At 55.4% G+C, this 16448-nt stretch overlaps 5 protein-coding genes across 8 annotated transcripts; all 5 read left to right on the top strand.

Moving 5' to 3' along the window:
* Positions 1-1046: 1046 nt before the first annotated feature.
* ABB37_00602 (putative ribulose-phosphate 3-epimerase) lies at positions 1047-2917 on the top strand. 2 transcript variants are annotated; one of them, XM_015796867.1, is made up of 1 exon: positions 1047-2917. In XM_015796867.1, exon 1 carries the CDS (start codon positions 1511-1513, stop codon positions 2261-2263), a length of 753 nt encoding a protein of 250 aa, XP_015664875.1. In that variant the 5' UTR covers positions 1047-1510; the 3' UTR covers positions 2264-2917. The 2 variants fall into 2 exon arrangements, with proteins under 2 accessions (XP_015664875.1, XP_015664874.1); XM_015796866.1 differs by having other exon boundaries at positions 1060-2917.
* A 384-nt stretch (positions 2918-3301) lies between these two features.
* ABB37_00601 (putative galactokinase) lies at positions 3302-4824 on the top strand (the record flags this gene model as incomplete). Its single annotated transcript, XM_015796865.1, has 1 exon — positions 3302-4824. The coding sequence occupies exon 1, from the start codon at positions 3430-3432 to the stop codon at positions 4822-4824; it is 1395 nt and encodes a 464-aa protein (XP_015664873.1). The 5' UTR covers positions 3302-3429.
* A 1510-nt stretch (positions 4825-6334) lies between these two features.
* ABB37_00600 (putative mitochondrial hypothetical protein) lies at positions 6335-7473 on the top strand (the record flags this gene model as incomplete). Its single annotated transcript, XM_015796864.1, has 1 exon — positions 6335-7473. The coding sequence occupies exon 1, from the start codon at positions 6796-6798 to the stop codon at positions 7471-7473; it is 678 nt and encodes a 225-aa protein (XP_015664872.1). The 5' UTR covers positions 6335-6795.
* Positions 7474-8309: 836 nt separating this feature from the next.
* Positions 8310-13124, top strand: ABB37_00599 (hypothetical protein; the record flags this gene model as incomplete). 2 transcript variants are annotated; one of them, XM_015796863.1, is made up of 1 exon in its annotated part: positions 8310-13124. In XM_015796863.1, the coding sequence occupies exon 1, from the start codon at positions 9207-9209 to the stop codon at positions 13122-13124; it is 3918 nt and encodes a 1305-aa protein (XP_015664871.1). In that variant the 5' UTR covers positions 8310-9206. The 2 variants fall into 2 exon arrangements, with proteins under 2 accessions (XP_015664871.1, XP_015664870.1); XM_015796862.1 differs by having other exon boundaries at positions 8319-13124.
* Positions 13125-13590: 466 nt separating this feature from the next.
* On the top strand, positions 13591-16417 carry ABB37_00598 (hypothetical protein; the record flags this gene model as incomplete). 2 transcript variants are annotated; one of them, XM_015796861.1, is made up of 1 exon in its annotated part: positions 13591-16417. In XM_015796861.1, the coding sequence occupies exon 1, from the start codon at positions 13838-13840 to the stop codon at positions 16415-16417; it is 2580 nt and encodes an 859-aa protein (XP_015664869.1). In that variant the 5' UTR covers positions 13591-13837. The 2 variants fall into 2 exon arrangements, with proteins under 2 accessions (XP_015664869.1, XP_015664868.1); XM_015796860.1 differs by having other exon boundaries at positions 13616-16417.
* Positions 16418-16448: the final 31 nt, after the last annotated feature.

The following is a 16448-nucleotide window of genomic DNA, read 5'->3' as shown; positions in this document are numbered from 1 at the left end:
TTTGATATGTCTTTTTCTAGCGATGTTTATCATTCACAGTTGTAGTGTTGCTCGATGATGACTTTCCCTTTTCGTTGTTTGTAGCTGTGGGGTTTTTTTTTTCTCACGAAGGCGACGGATCCACCGCACTTGATGCGCGGCTCTTTTCACTCTCCGTGCTGTTCTTCCCGCGCGGATGAGTGTCAAGTCGTTTTTTTTTTCCTTTCCTTTTACCTCTTGGCTTAATTATTATTATTATTATTACTGTTTTTCTTCTGTGTATGTGTGCTGTTTTTCTCTTCTGTTTTTGCAGACTTTTTTCTTTTCTACCATTCTGACCTACTAGGCCAAGGCAGTCGTTTTTTTTTCTGGTAGATCGTTTTTTTTTTTCTTCTTCTGTTTCATGATGACGTTGCTGCTGTCAAGACAGTATTCGTTGCGGGCTGCATCGACGGTCCACGCGTGGTCAGCATGCTGCTTGTAGCCAGAGTAAAGGGAGAGAGGGAAAGAGAAAGGGAAAAAGAATAACGTATCTGACGAGGCAGCTCAATACGTTATACAACAGAAAAAGGAAGGGTTAGAACGAAGAGATGGATGAGCTTTCATTCCAACAAAGAAGTCCTCGTTCGACATTTGTAGACGAAGAGGAAAAAGAAAAGCCTATGATCTAGTAAACTACGCATCAAATTTTTATCACGCTCGCACTCTGGGTAGTTCTAAAGGCACCCACGCCGGCAAAGGAATCAGACAACCCTTCTTGCAGGGGCGTGCACAAGGTGCAAAAGGAGAGCAATCATTAACTTATTCTGACGGATGATAGTGTTCCTCCGCTTGTTGCCCTGGTCCAGAGCGCCTTCGACAGCGCTTAACGTTGCACATTTCATGCAGCGAGCGATGTAAACTTCGTCTTTTTCTTCCCCTCCTCTTTATTATTATTATTATTATCGGTTGCACCTCCGCTCACCTCAACGTTTGCTATGGCTACAACACGCACGTTACGATGTGCGCCATTTTTAACCGGCAACGTCAACGTTTCTTCGTCCTCATCCTTCTCCTCTCCCCTTTCAGTCTCACTGCGCAGTTATTCTCTTATAAGCAGTTTTCGCGGTTGCGTACTCGCATCTCACCCTTTGCTTTCCCCTTCGAAGTCCGGAAAATTGTTGAATCTCCTTTTTTTTTCTTTTACCCGTTTTTGCCTTCTTCCGCAGAAGCTGACTTTGTGTGTTTGTTTGTTTGTTTGTTTATGTGTGTGAGTGTGTGTTCGTTCTGCAATTTTTCGGTCGTTCGCGGTCTACGAGTATTGCTAGCGCTTTTCAACTCCACTATTCTCAGGTTCTTGGTAGGGTTGTAATTCTTTTTTTTTTACCTCTATTGTCTCTCTTTCGTGTACTTCTTACTATTCCTCGTTAAGTTCTTTTCTTTTTGGTCGGGACAATCTTTCGAATCACAGCTTATCAGTTTTGCTTGTAACGGTACGATATACTTATTACCACCGAACAAAAAGAAAAACCCAACCGCTACATCCTCAACCATGTTCGATCACCAGAACAAGAAAACCTTCCTCAATGGCCGCAACAAGAAGCAGCCGATTGTCCCCATCATCTCGCCCTCGCTGATGGTGGCGGACCAGACGCGGCTGCTGGAGGAAACGCTGCACGTGCTGTCCCCTGAAGGTGGCTCCGTGGAGTGGATCCACGTGGACATTGTTGATGGCCACTTCGCCCCGAATTTCAGCTTCTGCCCCAAGACGGTGAGCGACCTGCGCCACCACCTGCCGCACGCCTTTCTCGATGTGCACTTCATCGCGAACAACCCATCGATGTGGGTGGAGCCGTTTGCAAAGGCAGGCGCGTCGAACTTCGCCTTCCACGTGGAGACCACCGAGGACCCCATCGGTGTGTGCCGCCAGATCCACCAGGCTGGCATTATGGCTGGTGTGGCCTTGTGCGTCGACACCCCGGTTGAGGCCCTCTTCCCCGTGCTAGACTCTGGCGAGGCGGATGTGGCGCTCGTCATGATGGTGAAGAGCGGCTTTGCAGGGCAGAATTTTCAACCGGATGCGGTCGAGAAGGTGCGCGTGTTGCGCAAACGGTACCCCCACCTGACTATACAGGTCGATGGCTCCATCACACTGGAGACCATCAACTTGTGCGCAGAGGCGGGCGCAAACGCGATTGTACCGGGCCGCGCCGTGTACAAGGCAAAAAACCGCCGCGAGAGCGTGCTGAAACTGCGCAGCACGATACAGAAGTACATCAACCAGCGTGCTCAGAGCCATCTGTAAGATGCTGCTCATTTCTTTTTTCAAATACTAGCCGAAAACATGGATTAGGTCCAGGGAAATGACCGCTTTAATTTAAATATTGACGAGGGCACGACTACTGTTTTTATTTTGTCTCTCCTTTCCTCGAGAGAGGGGTTTTGTACAGGTATAACAGTACGGGAAGGTAAAGATAACACAGACGCGGCTCCGAGTCTACCCCACCAAGAACTGTGACTTCTTTTCTTTCCTTTCTCTCGCCCTCATTTTTATTATTATTATATTTTTGCTGCTGCCTTTCAAAGCGTTAGTTTGACATTGTGCGCCAGTCTGAGGAGGCACGGCGACAGTGGGCGGATTTGCGATGTAACCGGATCTGCTCATTGATCAGAAAAAGAACTGTAAAATATTTCCACTGTTAGAACTGTAAAAGAGATATGAATATGGTCGTTGATCACATTATTTAGTGCAGAGAAACCAAGATCGCAAAGCTCTGACGGTGTTGGGATCCATTGCACAAGTGAAACATATATTTTTTTCCTTCTTCTTGCATTTGGGTTCTTCCTTTGAGGCTATTCTTTTCACGCCACAACCCACTTATTGCAGCTAAAGTCACTCTCTAGTATCGGTGAAGAGAGGCCGCTTTTTTTTTTCTCTCGCTTCTTTTCCAAATTGAAGGTGCTCAGCGAAGACTGCGGAAGGAAAAGAGGCGCAGGGAGGATCGCCAGGCAGTGGGGCACCGTTCCGGACTGTAGAGCCACACCGTCGTTCATTGGAGAAGAAGAAGAAAAAGCTGATTAACACTTCCGCACACACGTTGCTTTCCGCAGCCGTGCCTGTTCCGCGGTACGCTGCTAGAGAGAGGAAACACTATCAGTTGCGGTGGTGTTTCCAAAGGTGACAGTCGCGTTTGCATTTCCGCCTTGTTATTCCCTCGTTCACGCATTCGTTGATCTCTTTCTGTTGTTGGTGCTGTTCCTGCCCAACTGCCACGTGACACCGTAGCATTTCTTTTCTTTATTCCTCCCTTCCCTCCCCTCCCTCTATACACTCTTTTTCTCAGCTACTTGCATCACGCATACAGCACGAACCTCACTTCCTTTAGTTGTCGCTCACTCACACACCAATCACACAGCACCCCTCAAAAAAAAAAAAACCTCTCTTTCTTTTATTTTCCTCTCTTCAACACGATGCCCGCGTCTTACCCTGACAGCCGCATCGACGCCACCCTGGCGCTGATGAAGCCGAAGTTTTTGGAGGTTTTCAAGACGGAGCCGAGCGAGGTGGAGTGGCTCCTTTTCACCTTCGCCCCGGGTCGCGTAAACTTCTACGGCGAGCACGCCGATTACATGGGCGGTTACGTCTGCCCCGGTGGCCTGCGCGAGGGCTGCCACATTCTTGTTGGCCGCGTGGCCAAGTACAAGGACGCGAAGCTGCGCTTTGCGACAACGAAGGGCCAGTACTACGAGCTCGCCTCCATCGCGGAGGGTTCGCAGAACAAGGACTGGTCAACCTTTGCGCGCGGCGCGGCATGCATTATGCTGAACGATCTCAAGAAGGATCTGGATGACGCGGAACTGCAGGGCATGTGCCTCATCTCCCATGGCACGCTGCCGATGGGCTCCGGCATGAGCGCCTCTGCCTCGTACGACGTGGCCCTCCTCATGGCCATCCGCAGCGTCGCGCTGGCCACCTACAAGGCCGCCCCGCAGACGCATCCGCACCACTACCCCGAGCTGCATCGTGGCAGCCGCGAGGACAAAATCAAGCTCACGAAGCAGGCCCTGCTCATCGAGACGAAGTACTGCGGGGTGAATGTCGGCATCATGGACCAGTTCTCCTGCGTGCACGCCACCAAGGACAAGTTTATGGCGCTCGACTGCGACACTCTGACTTTCAAGAACCACGAGATCGGCAACATCACCGGACCTGACGCGTGTTTCCTGCTGATCAACTCGATGGTGAAGCACGAGCTGACGGCCGGCGACCACGGCAACGGCTATAACGCCATCCGCAGCGACATTGAGGGAGCTGAGTTGGCGGTCAGCAAGACGAAGCTAGGCGGCAAGCCCTTCAAGTTCTGCCACATCGCCCGCAACCCAACCAAGTTCACCACCGGCGATCCGGTGCAGTTTGTGGCCGATTGCAAGGCCGCCATGACCCCGTCACAGTACGCCCGTGGCGTCTTCAACGTCGCCGAGCAGATCCGCACAATCGACTTCATTAACCTATCGGAGCCCTCTTGCCCGCTCTCCCCTGCAGAGCGCTACAAGCGGGCCGGCGAGCTGCTTAACGCGACCCACGAGGGCCAGCGCGATGCCTTGCGCATATCTACGCCGGAGCTCAACTTCATCCAGGAGGCGATCAACAAGGAGGAGGGCGTGGCTGGTGGACGCTTGATGGGCGGCGGCTTTGGCGGGTGCATTCTGCTGCTCCTTAAAAAGAGCGCCGTGGACCGTGTCCTGAGGAACGTGCAGGCCGGCTTCAAGGCGAAGTTCGGTCTGACTCCGGAGGCGTACCCAGTAGAGCTGTGCGACGGTGGCTTCACTGTTTCTCTCTGGTCAGGCAAAGCATCTTCGCTGTAACGACGCAATAAAGTGCGAGGTAGATGAATACAGAAGAGGGGGGAAAAGCATTTTATGGAGGAGCAAAGGTGCGTGAAGGTGAACGCGCCGTTTCCTCAAGCTCACACTTCTCCTTTGTTACGCGTCTCGACATTTATTTGATTTTATTTGGCTTTCTTTTTCACGTTGCTGAATTCAAAACGGGAGTAATTAGCAAGTAAGAATTTGCTGTTTTTTTCTTTCTTGCGAAATTGATGTTTCTTCTCACACGACTACAAAGGGAGAAAAAAAACATTTCCTTCTCTTGTCTCTGTTCGTTTGTCTCCTTTTGAACCGTGCCGTGGTTGTTTTCGGCTTTCGTCAACACTTCGGTGTAGTGGAAATGTTGAGTTCCGCGAAGATGGCGGTGTGGACGGTGGTGAAGGAAGGGAACGTGAATGGCAGGGGAAGAGGGAAGCGCCGAAACCCGTCGTAATCCATCAAAAAGGCAAACACACCTTAATTAAACTCTTCTTTAAAAGCCGGTGCACGTATATTCATTTTGAAAACGTCTTTCTTTCTTCTCCCGCACGCGCTGCGCTACAATACAGTAACAGCAAATCAACTACATATAAAACGGTATTGTAAAACTGTTAGCGTCAAATGTATAAGGTATACTATCTCCCTCACTCCCCCCCCCCCTTCCTCCTTGTCGGCTGGTGGGTCTGAAGCGAAACGCCTCGGCTCACCACCAAAGGCAAAAGGCAGAAAGTGAATTTCAAAAGGCTTCGATGCGTCTCTGCGCACCTGCACAGGAGTTTGAGGTGCCTCAGTGACTCGCCCACTTTAATTCGAAAACCTAACGTTTTTTTTGAGGAGAAATGTTCATGTTGCTCGCAGACGACACGATAAAAAAAAGTAAGAGAGTGACGAAGGTGAGGATAACCAGTCATTTGTTCTTGTTGGAATGTGCGTTAAACCATAATCGAACGGCGCGGGAAAAGGAAAGCCGAGCCTGCGCTCTTCGTACGGGTGGAATAAACAAAGACTGCTCTTCTTCTTTTCCTCTTTTCTCGTTGTGGTCATGGGCCTTCACCTTTGCGATTCGTCTTCAGTTTATCTTTGTCAAGACCTGCATGGTGTTGTTTTTCTCCCATGGACAACACTCGCAGATGCGCCTTGTAGCTGCAAAGAGGGCAAAAGAAAGTACTTATTGCCAGAAACTCAGTCAAGGGAGCATAACAACAAAGCGGGACAACAAACCGCATTTCTACTTCGCCGAGAACGAAACAAAAACCGCTGTAGAAAGCGAGGGGGGTATGGAGATTTCTACTCGGCGATGTAAACAGGTGAGACACTCTCATACACGCCAGCGGTCTCTATGTTGTCGTGCGGTTTCCGTTCCTACATTCTCGACTCTCTCCATGAGATGCGTAAAGGACAAGGCCCTCAAAATGGAACTCGATGTTTTTTTTTCTCCCCATCATCGTCACTGGCGATTGTCTTTCCTCGGCCGACTTCGTTTTGTTTCCTTGCTCTCTTCTTATGGGCAGCGCGTGCATTTCAAAAAAGAAGAAAAATAATCTGTTGAAGCAGCTGTCGCCCGCAGAGTCATCGGAAAACGGAATAGGCGCTTTGGACCTGCTCACTGGGCGGTGTGGTAGCACACACAATAGGCTTTACCTTTTCACCTTGTAGTTTTTTTTTCCCCAAGTAGGGTGCCGTTATATCGCGATAGCAGTGCGGCTCTTCTGTGCATCAACGAGCAAGACATAAGCGTTGCAAGCTCGCTGCTGAAAACGTTCCGGCTTCATCTGTCCACATTCACGGATCCACCGTAAGCCAAACACACACACAAAAAAAGGGAGAGGAAGTACGTAGGATAAGTTGTAGCATCCCCCGTGATTCGACGGGATCTTTTTCTCGTTCTATCTGCGCTTTATCGGTTTACTTTGTTTTCTCCTGTTTTTTTTCTTCTATTTTTCTGCTTGTTACTATTTTTTTTTCTAGACAATGACGGAGTATCTCAATGATCTGGCCACAGCGAAGCCCGGCGACGCAATGCCGCCGATCAACCTGGGACCCTATGACAACCCGCTGCTGTGGAACAAGCTGGACCCCTACGGTGCCGATCGTGGACATCAACGCCGTCCCATGACGGTGTCCCGCGACTTCATGGAGCTGAACCAAATCCCGATTATCTACCGCGACCAGTGTGTGCACCGCTGGATTCCGTTTAATCGATGCATGCGCAACCTGAAGCCCGTGACGTGGGGCACGGCGAACTGCCACGAGTTCGAGGAGGCGTGGATGGTGTGCCGGGCCCACGAGACGTACAGGCTGCAGCTCCTCAAGAGTAAGTTCATGGAGTTGACGAAGGACTACACCGCCGAGGACAAAAAGTTTTTTCCTAGCATTCTGTACCTGGGCATCCCCTACTACATGCCGTCCTACTACTGGAGCCTCGCGACCTCGCAGCGACTTAGCGGGTGGGATGAGAAGGACCCGGCGAACCCGGTGATGTGGCGCGAGCCCAACCGCTCTCTCATGCGCGCTGAGTTCTCGCCGACGAACTGGGAGAAGGGTTCGATGACGAGCGCGTTCGGCCACAAGATCATCCCGGACGAGATTGTGCACGATATGGTTCCCGGGTTCCCGCTGACAGAGGACAAGCGCCCCGTTTCCGTGTAAACAGTCAGGCACACCAACACAAGAGAAGGTAAACAGAAAGTGGAGAAATACCTTTTCTTCCCTGCTTTCCGTCGAAACTGCGTGAAGGACGCTTTTATCTTCTCGTTGTCGCTGAAGGAGGCCTTGGAGTTGATGTTGCTGGTGAGGTGAGGTGAGGTGAGGCGGGCGGCGGCACTCTCAGTTTTTCGACCAGGTGCAACTTGTAGTTCAGCGTTCCGCCTGCGCCCTCTGGGGCGTGTCTCGCCTTTCCTTGCACTAGTCCTTTTTTTTGTGGTTCTTCCGACCCTGCACAGTGACATCGCTGTTCATTTTCTTTCGGCCATTTTTGCTTCTTGTTTCCTCTTCGGCACCTGGCGCGATGTGAATGTGTAGCTCTGTTTGTTTTGTTTTAGTAGTACCGAGTGAACTTTCGCCGTGGCACGCAAAAATCTACACAACAAATGCAACAACAACATACACACAAAAATATATCTGAGAGACACGTCTAAGGCCGCTGTGGTGTCGTATTGACGACGACAACAACCTCGTCACTCTTCTCCTCTCAGCGTCTCCGGCTAGCCATGATTAAAATGAGATGAAGACGCACCTGTTTTTGAAGTTGCTTTAGAGAAAACGAATATGGAAGCTTTCCTGTTTCTTTTTTTAGTTTTTTTTTTATCCCAGGAGCTTTGCTATTTGAGCAATTCCATATGCGTGAAGTCAAACGCGCGGCAATGTGTGATGCGTTCGACGCTCCATCAAACGCCAACTCAGATTTCTCCCTTTCTCATTCTTTTCTCTTCCCGACCCCTACGACGTTTTCTGATCTCTATTAATCATCCATTGCAAACGTTTTAGCACCGTCAGAGCTGCCTATGCGAGGTGCGGTACCTCCTTCGCATACTTCGCCCCTTTCTTATCTAGCAGGCAACATCGCAACACACACGCACGCACACCATTATGCGCAAGTGCCGACAATGAAGCCCAGATTGGACACCCGATCTATCGCCGCACTACGTTCACCCTGGCCAATTCAAACGCCTCACCATGCCGACAGACTTCCTGCTCTGCGATCCATAAAAATGCTGGAGTGCGGAGCTCACCGGGCTCATTTCCAGCCAAGCCGAGTCACTCGTAAACGTTCACTACACATCTCCTCCTGCTCTTTAACACACCTGTTTCCGCCTGCTAGGCAATCGCGGACGTTTGTCGCGCTGCGTCGCCTCCCTCGTGCCTCCTCTGCCGCTCCTCGTTTCCTGGCGCTGCCTCGATCATCAGCACCGCCGCAGCACCGCCCCAGCCGCGACGAAGCGTTTGACGCGGCCGCAGTGAAGTCGGGGGCAGAGAAAGCAACGGTAGGGTCTTCCTCGTCCGCTTTCTTAGCTGTCGCGGCCCTGAGTTCACGCCTCCGCCGCAGTCGCGTCTTGGCCGCCTGCCCCCTTCTGTACTCCACAGCTCTGTCTTTCTGCGTCGCCGAGGCGCTGGCTTCTCAAGCAAAAGCGATATCTTCCGCCTCGGCGGCGAACGAGATAACTTGGCTGTCGAGCGATATCCATGGTGCGTCAAGCGCCAGTGTTCCCGGCGCAGTCACGGACGAAGATGCTTCGTGGAGTCGCTTTGTGCTCCCTCTTGTGGAAATCTTGTGCGACGCCTTGACCCGCCACGGCACTTCGTTGCCCGAGGCAGATTTTGTGCAGTGCTTCTGTCAGCTGTTGACGAGCACCGATGCGGAAAACGAACGCGGTGTGGTCGTTATGATGCAGTCCCTCTTTGCGCATTGGGCACAGCTTGCTGACGCGCCTTCTGCTGCTCATGTCGAGTCCACTGTGCGGACCTTGTTGGAGAGTACCTCGGACACGTTGTTGGGTGCGTTTTTGGAGGCACTGCAAGTGTGCAGGTCTTCCTTTGGGAGTCTGACGCCTTCTTCGCTTATGAGCCACCTCAGCGCGGTGGGGTCGCCGACGGAGGCACCACTGCAGCACTGTTCTCAGGTAGCAGAGAGCTTCCACGGGTCACGACACTGGCACCCGTGCTTGAGCGCTTCGGCCGTGAAAGTCTGTCTTCAGCGCGTTCTGCCACTCCTGACGACGTCGATGACCACCGGCAACGGCAGTGCCAAACGACAGGGCAACGACTCCGCTGGACTCAACCCCGCACAGCGTCATCGCCTGCAACTGTGCTTTCAGTGTCAGTTTCCTCCGTCTACGGACGAACACACGCGGCACGACTGCGCGGTACTCACAATGGCCGTACTAAAGGGAGCCGCCTTTCCTGCCTTGGTAGCTGCGTATCGGTACTTTGTAGAGGAGGGCCTCGCCTCTGTTCCTGTGGCCCTGCGGTTTCTCTCCAACTGCGGCATGTGTGTGCCACACGTAGGGCAGCGAGGCGTGTCGCTCTCCGTCTATGTAGCGGCACTCGCAGCAACAGCGGCAGCAGCACGACCGTTCACCTTCCAAGAAACACAGGATTTGTTTGTGGCGCCGCGCACGACAGTGGAGCCGCTGCTGCATGCGCGTAGGACTCTACTGGAAAGTGGTCGCGAGCTCAAGCAGATCGAAGGCGGTCTCGTGCATGTAAATGCCGTGCTCAACGTTCTGGGCTACGCCGCCGACGTGCGCGCTTTTTACGCCTGCAGGTTACCTGGCCAAACGTCGGCGCTCCGCGAAACGCCACACTCGGTGATGTCGTGTGTGCTTCTGCGCAACGCGGAGGCGGCGGTGGCGGCGCTGGCCGAGCTCGGCCTCTCACGCCCGGAGGGGTGGGTTTTTGTTCCGCCGACCGTGGTGCAGTGCATGGAGGCGGTGAGCCGTCTCGTCGGCGAGAGGGGCACCGCGGCGCAGGTGGACGCGCTCTACGTCGCGCTGATCGATTTCCACAACGGCGCGCTCTTCGCCAGCCACTACGTCGAGCTCGTCCTGGCGGGTGTGTGCGACCGCATTCGCGACCTCCACCACGCGGTGCACAAGCAGCCGCCTGTTCTGCATGGAAAGAAAACCGTCGACACTGCATCACCCCCGTACACGGCCACGCCGCACGAGGTGCTGGACCGCGTCATTCCCGTCGTCCGCGCTGCTCTCCTCTACGTCGGCGACGAGCTCAACGCCGACATGATTCTCGAACTGGTGGAGACGGCCCTGCACGTGGACAGCTACGCAACGTCGCTCACCGCCGCACTTGTCTTGGCCTTTCGCGCTTGGATGGACCAAAGTCTGTGTTTGCAGGAGCTGCTGTGCAGGGTGGACGCCTCGACGCAAAACGTTCCCTTTCTGCATTACTACGCCCTGTGCTACGCGCGTGACTTCTGCCGTGCCGCCGTCTTTGATCATCTGGCAGTGCTGTGGCACGTCGACAGCGATGCCATCTGGCACCGCGACGCCCGGCTTAGTCCGTCATGCCAGTTGTGGAAGTGTGCTGCCTGTGGCCGCCACAATAGTGACCGCTACAACTACTGCCTCTGCTCAGCTCTGCGGTACAGCCACGTTTTGTGCGGCACGTGCGGGTACGCGCAAGACGAGCGTCTGCGGCAGTGTCTGAGCTGTGGGACGGCATTGCTCTCCACGGCTGACTTGGCTAGCGCCGTGGCGCGCAAGGCGTGGCAGTGCCGTGATTGCGGAGCTCGTAACCCGGCAAAGCAGACGTTGCTGTGTTTCCGCTGCGGGCAACCGACGGGCCCGCGCTTCCGCGAGGGTGCGTGTCGTACAAACGAGTCGGGTCCGGTGTGTCTGCGGAAAAGCTTCTGTGACTGCCACACGGCGGATCCGACCACTCCCAGCGACAAATGGGCAAAAGACGAGGTGTCGCGCCAAAAGCGCAAAGAGGCGGCTTATGCGGCTGCGGTTGGCGTGTGCCACGCCTGTGGCCGTTTTAAGATGGATTACGCCGCATGCCACAGCGCTGTGTGGGTCTGCGCGGGCTGCCAGCAGCGCCGCAGCACGCTGGAACGCATTTGTCCGTCTTGTCCGCAGGTAGAGTGCCTCCCGCACGCCCTGTGCCGCGAGTCGATCGAGGTGCGACGGGTGTGTCGTCACTGCCAGCACGAGGAGGCAAATCCTTTCACGGTGGTGTGCTCCGCTTGCGGAGGAAGCGATGACCCTTTCGGTCGCGAAGAAGAAGATACAGCAGCAGCAGTAGCGGTACGGGCACCATCGGCTTCTCTTCCCATCTCTACGGAAGCATCGTTGAATTCATGTGCGAATGGAGGAAAGAGCGAGGCGTCTAACATCTCTCATTGGTGCTTTCACTGCCAACACACCCAGCCTTGGAAAGAGGACGCCTCACTGCTTCCTGCGTGCTGTGACAGCTGCGGGGCGCCGTGCGAAGAACGAGGGCGATGTGTCCTGCGACCACGTGCCTGTGGACAGTGCGGAGAGCCGCTGCTTTCGCCGTACGCTGGGACGGCGGTGTGCCCGCACTGTGCTGCCTACGTGGAACCTGTGCTACAGCCGGCCCACCACCGACACGACCACCTCGGTGCTGCGGCCGTCTCCGACGTTGTGTGGTGGAGCGCGGTAACGGTGCGGCACACGTGTGAAGTGATTGACGGGTGGTGCGCGCAAACGGCGCGGCATGCGGTGGAGGGTGCTGAGAGCCGCGGCGCCGCTGTCCCCCCTTCTCCCCGCTCTGCTCTCACCACGACCAACGCAGGCACCCAAGCCACTTTTCTGCAACGCCGTCCCACGTTTGAGAAAACGCTCGCACACCTTTTGCATGAATGGACAAACACGGATAGCGGTTTGGGTGCCGCGGCGTGGCTGCCCATGCGCATGGACGTGGCGACGGTGCTCGGTCGCTCACTGAACGGGCTGCGGTCACACGTGCCCTTCTCTCTCGCTGCTCGGCGCCTCTCTGCCCTGTTGAAGAGTATCCTCTTGCACGTCGACACGCGGTGCGGCTTGGCGGCGACCGGGTGCCGCGATGCCGCGGTGGGTCGGTACGCCGCCGACACGCACTTTACTGCGGAGGAGCTGTGCCACTTGTGCCTGGGGACGCACCCCGCAGAGCTTTGCCCGTTTCGCGAAGACGGTGGACGCTGGACCTGTGAGGAGTGCGGCATCGTCAACGACAACGACGATGTGGGCCGCTACGTGTGTGCCGGCTGCCTCGCCCTGCGACCGGTGGTGCAAGACTCCCTTGTGTCGACCTGCTGGGAGTGTCACGACTGCCACCGCGCGAACGTGCATTTTGAGCGCTACTGCATGCACTGCGGATTGGAGCGGAGCGGTTGGAGCGCAGCGCTGCTTTCTACTTTCCCCGAGCGTGCAAACGACACAGGTGAGCAAGAGGGTACGATGGCGAACAAGACGAGAGGAGGAGAAGGCGAGCCAAACCTCTCCGCGGCAGATGCGGAGATGCAGCGGTCAACGGCGTCTCGCGATGACGAGATCCCCTTCACGCCGGCGAGGTGCCACCTGTGCGGTTTGGTCTACATCGAGGCACGCTGCCCACTTTGCCAGAATCACATTCCCAATGTCGCCGATGCGAAGGGCACGGTATGTGAGGTGCGCGCACGGCATGCTTTCATTCAGCCGTTTGGCACTAACCGCCGGCAAGATCGCATTTTTGTGGACGAGGCGCTGTTGCAGGTGAGTCCACTGCGTGAGGGGCTGGAGGTGCACTACACCGCCGAACTCGGCGAGCTTGGGCGAATGCAGGCGACGTACCTGCGCTGCTGATGAAGGAAGTTCGCATCGAGCACCACAACAATCACACAAATGCTATGCGAACGCTTTTTTTTTTTTACAACTGCGATTGGCTCCTCTTTCCAGCGGCCGCATTTTAGCGATAACCCATTGTGAAACAAAAACTCGTGTGTATGCGTGTGTGCGTGTGTCAACTTCACATATATAATTCACAAGAACGGAAACAGATCATTTTTTTCCTTCTAGTAGTCGCTTTGGCAACCTGGATGGCACGACACTTTTTGTTTCCTGGCATTCCACCCCTAGACTTTGCCTGCTTTCTGTGTAGCAAACACTAAAGAAGCACACGACTGTTGTTTTCTCGCTTGGTGGAGATCACTAACTGTTGCTTCTTCGGTTCGTGTGATCGTCTTACTCCCTCCATCCTCTCAATGTGCCTTCTCTCCACCTCTGAACCCCCTCTCTTCCCACCTTCCTTTGTTTCTTATTTATCCGATGAGAACCCACCACGGCACACTGCGAAAGGCACCTGCGAAGCGACGGTGCCCCTGAGATGCATAAGAGGCATGTGGGAGAGGAACGACACATAGCGAACACCCTCTTCGTGTGCCAGCATTGCCACCCGAATCAAATAGAGTTTATTCGGCACCAATCACCTCTTCTGTTTCTCCATATACTCCCCTTTACTCGACATTCTTCCAGCTCTTATTGAATTTACTATAGAGGAACAACACGAATCCGCCATCATGACGGTGCACCTGGATGACTGGTCGCTCTCCGGGCTTAGCGGCGCCATGGATTGGACCGTGATACTGCCACCTGCCGTCTCGGGCGGCACAGCATCGTCCTCCAGCACCGTTGAGCAGTCTCACTTCTATCCCGCGCTGTACACCGAACTCACCCCCACCGTGCTCACCGGCAGCGAGTCCGCCTCGACGACAGCGGCAGCGGAACCGCTCGTGTACGCGCGCGTGTCTTCTATCGTACGCGTGGAAAAGGTGGGGCCGCGACAGCTGCGACTTCGTCAGCAACTGGGATCTCCAGGCTCGCACCGCCTTCTTTTTCTGACAGCGTCGTCGGCGACGGCGTGCGACGAGTGGTGGCGGGTGCTGCACCGTCTCACGTACAACAATGGCACCGTCGACAACAGCACCGTCGACGCAACGTCCAACAGCGGGTTGGGTGAGGGCGTTGTACGGAGTCGAAACAGTTCTGACGGTGGTAAGGATGACGAACCGTGGCGGCAACGGAGGGACAGCGGCACCCAAAGTGAGGACGCACCAAAACCACGCGCTGAGGACGTTAACGACGAGTCGACTTGGAGATCATCAGCGCCGCCGTCACGGGATATCAACGACGTGTCGGAGCTGAAGCATCTTTTACTCTCTCCCACGCCCCCCTCTACGCTGTCTGCGGTGCGGCCCTCGCTGCATCTCTCGGCACAGCCACCAAGAACACCACCGCCACCGCCACCATTTTCGACTCCTTCGTCGCAGATCACTTCGCAAATTCTCCGCCAACCAGCCACGAGTGCACCTCCCTCTTCCTCTACTGCGGCGTCTCTCAGCGCCTCCACCATTGACACATTGACGGCAACATCCTCTTTACATGCCTTGGCAGCAACGGCGGAGGCCGACGCTGCGGCGGCCAAGAAGCAGCGCCACTTTCACCGTCGCCGCCACCGCCAAGTAAACCCCGCAGCGGCTACTTCTGCTTCTGCGGGTGCTGCGGTGCTCCCGCCTTCACGGGCACCGGGACCTCCGCTGGTCGTGCTACGTGCGACCCGCAGCGAGGCGACGCAGACAAGAACAGCAGCTCCGGTGACTGCTGTGCCTGGGCCTGCCAAACCAGTGGTGGCACCTCCACTCAATTCGCTTGTGGAAGATGAGAACAGGGAGGAGGAAGCGGCAGCGGCGAGGTGGACAACGGCCACTCCACGAAGAGGTAGCGAGCCGCCACCATCACGATCAACGTCATCAACATTAGCCGCACAGACGAAGTCTGCGCAGCTGCCCTATACGCGAAAGGAATCCTTCTCGGCCACCCTGTCGAATCCCTCCGCAACAGAGGAACAGCCAACACCCCCTCCTCGAGTAGCGATAGATGCTGTTCGCAGCGAGGCGGCTCCGTTCTTTACAGCGGACGGAAACGTCTTTGCCGATGCCGCCACTGCGGCGTCAGAGTCACGACGCTATCTGGAGCCGACGGAGCTTCAAATGGATGTGAAGGGACACTCCGCGTCTCCACTGCCTGAACAAAACAATTCGCTTTCGGTGCCTGCATGGAAGGCAACGAGTGCTCTCCGAGCAACAACGACGGCGAGAGACTCTCTCCTGTACGAGCCCATCCACATCGACACTGCCGCAGTACCGCGCGCCCGCAGCACCTCACCGCCGGCGCTGGCTGCATGCCACCTGAACACACGCCCTCTCTCCAACTCCACTGTGCGTCCTTTGAGCTGGTACGGCCATGGCGTGGCGCCTTCATACACGCCGCGGCTTGCCTACAGCAGTCCGTTACCCTACAGTCGCGGAGAGAACACGGGCTCGCTGCTTCACCCCTACCACGACTCGGGCGGCAGCAGATGGCGTCATTCTTCTTCACCGTCTTCACCGGCTCGACGTGATGGGCGTCGGCCGCACCGCCGCCGGAGCCCCAACGCGCTCACCGCGAAACCCAGCAGCAGCAGCAGCCGCCTTCTCCGCAGCCGCTCCGCCTCCCCCCTCCGTCGCCCCAGCGCGTTTGACGTTTCGCCGCTGCTTTCCGTCATCGCAACACCGCACCTATTTCTGAAGTACCCAGTGCAGACGTCGTCTGCAGGGAGTAATGGCACGCCTGCCTCTGCTGTGCCGCACGACGACAGCACGGCCACCTACGTGTTTGTCACCACCGACGAAGACTGCGTCGTGACCGTGCCTGCGGGTCGCTTCAAGGAATGTGTGGCGGATGCGAAGCTGCTGAAGGAGCATGCGGCTCTCCACAACCACCGCAGCCCCGGTTCTTTTTCGATGCCGTCCATGCCCATCGGTGTGCGGAGTTATGAGCGCGCCAAGCACTTCTTTGGCGAGGATCACTGCCGCGCCATTCGAATGACCGATGTGGATCGTGTCACGCGTGGCAACGAAGAGCCACTCATTCTCCTGAACCGTGTGCAGCGGGAGCGATTCCGCGATGCATCGAAGCTGGTGTGCATCATCTCTCCCACACACGCTTTTCTAGTGGAAGCGACGAACTCGACTGAGGCGGAGTGGTACGTGCGCAGCTGGAAGAAGTACCTCCGCGCCCGCCGTAAACCACGCAGCAATCTGCGTGACATCGGATACTAAGCCACGTGTATTATCCTACCCTTCCTTTTTT

This window comes from Leptomonas pyrrhocoris (assembly GCF_001293395.1).
Source record: "Leptomonas pyrrhocoris isolate H10 chromosome Unknown, whole genome shotgun sequence".
NCBI lineage: Eukaryota > Euglenozoa > Kinetoplastea > Trypanosomatida > Trypanosomatidae > Leptomonas > Leptomonas pyrrhocoris.
Note: the sequence above shows the minus strand (reverse complement) of the source record. Positions and strands in the feature narration are given on the sequence as shown.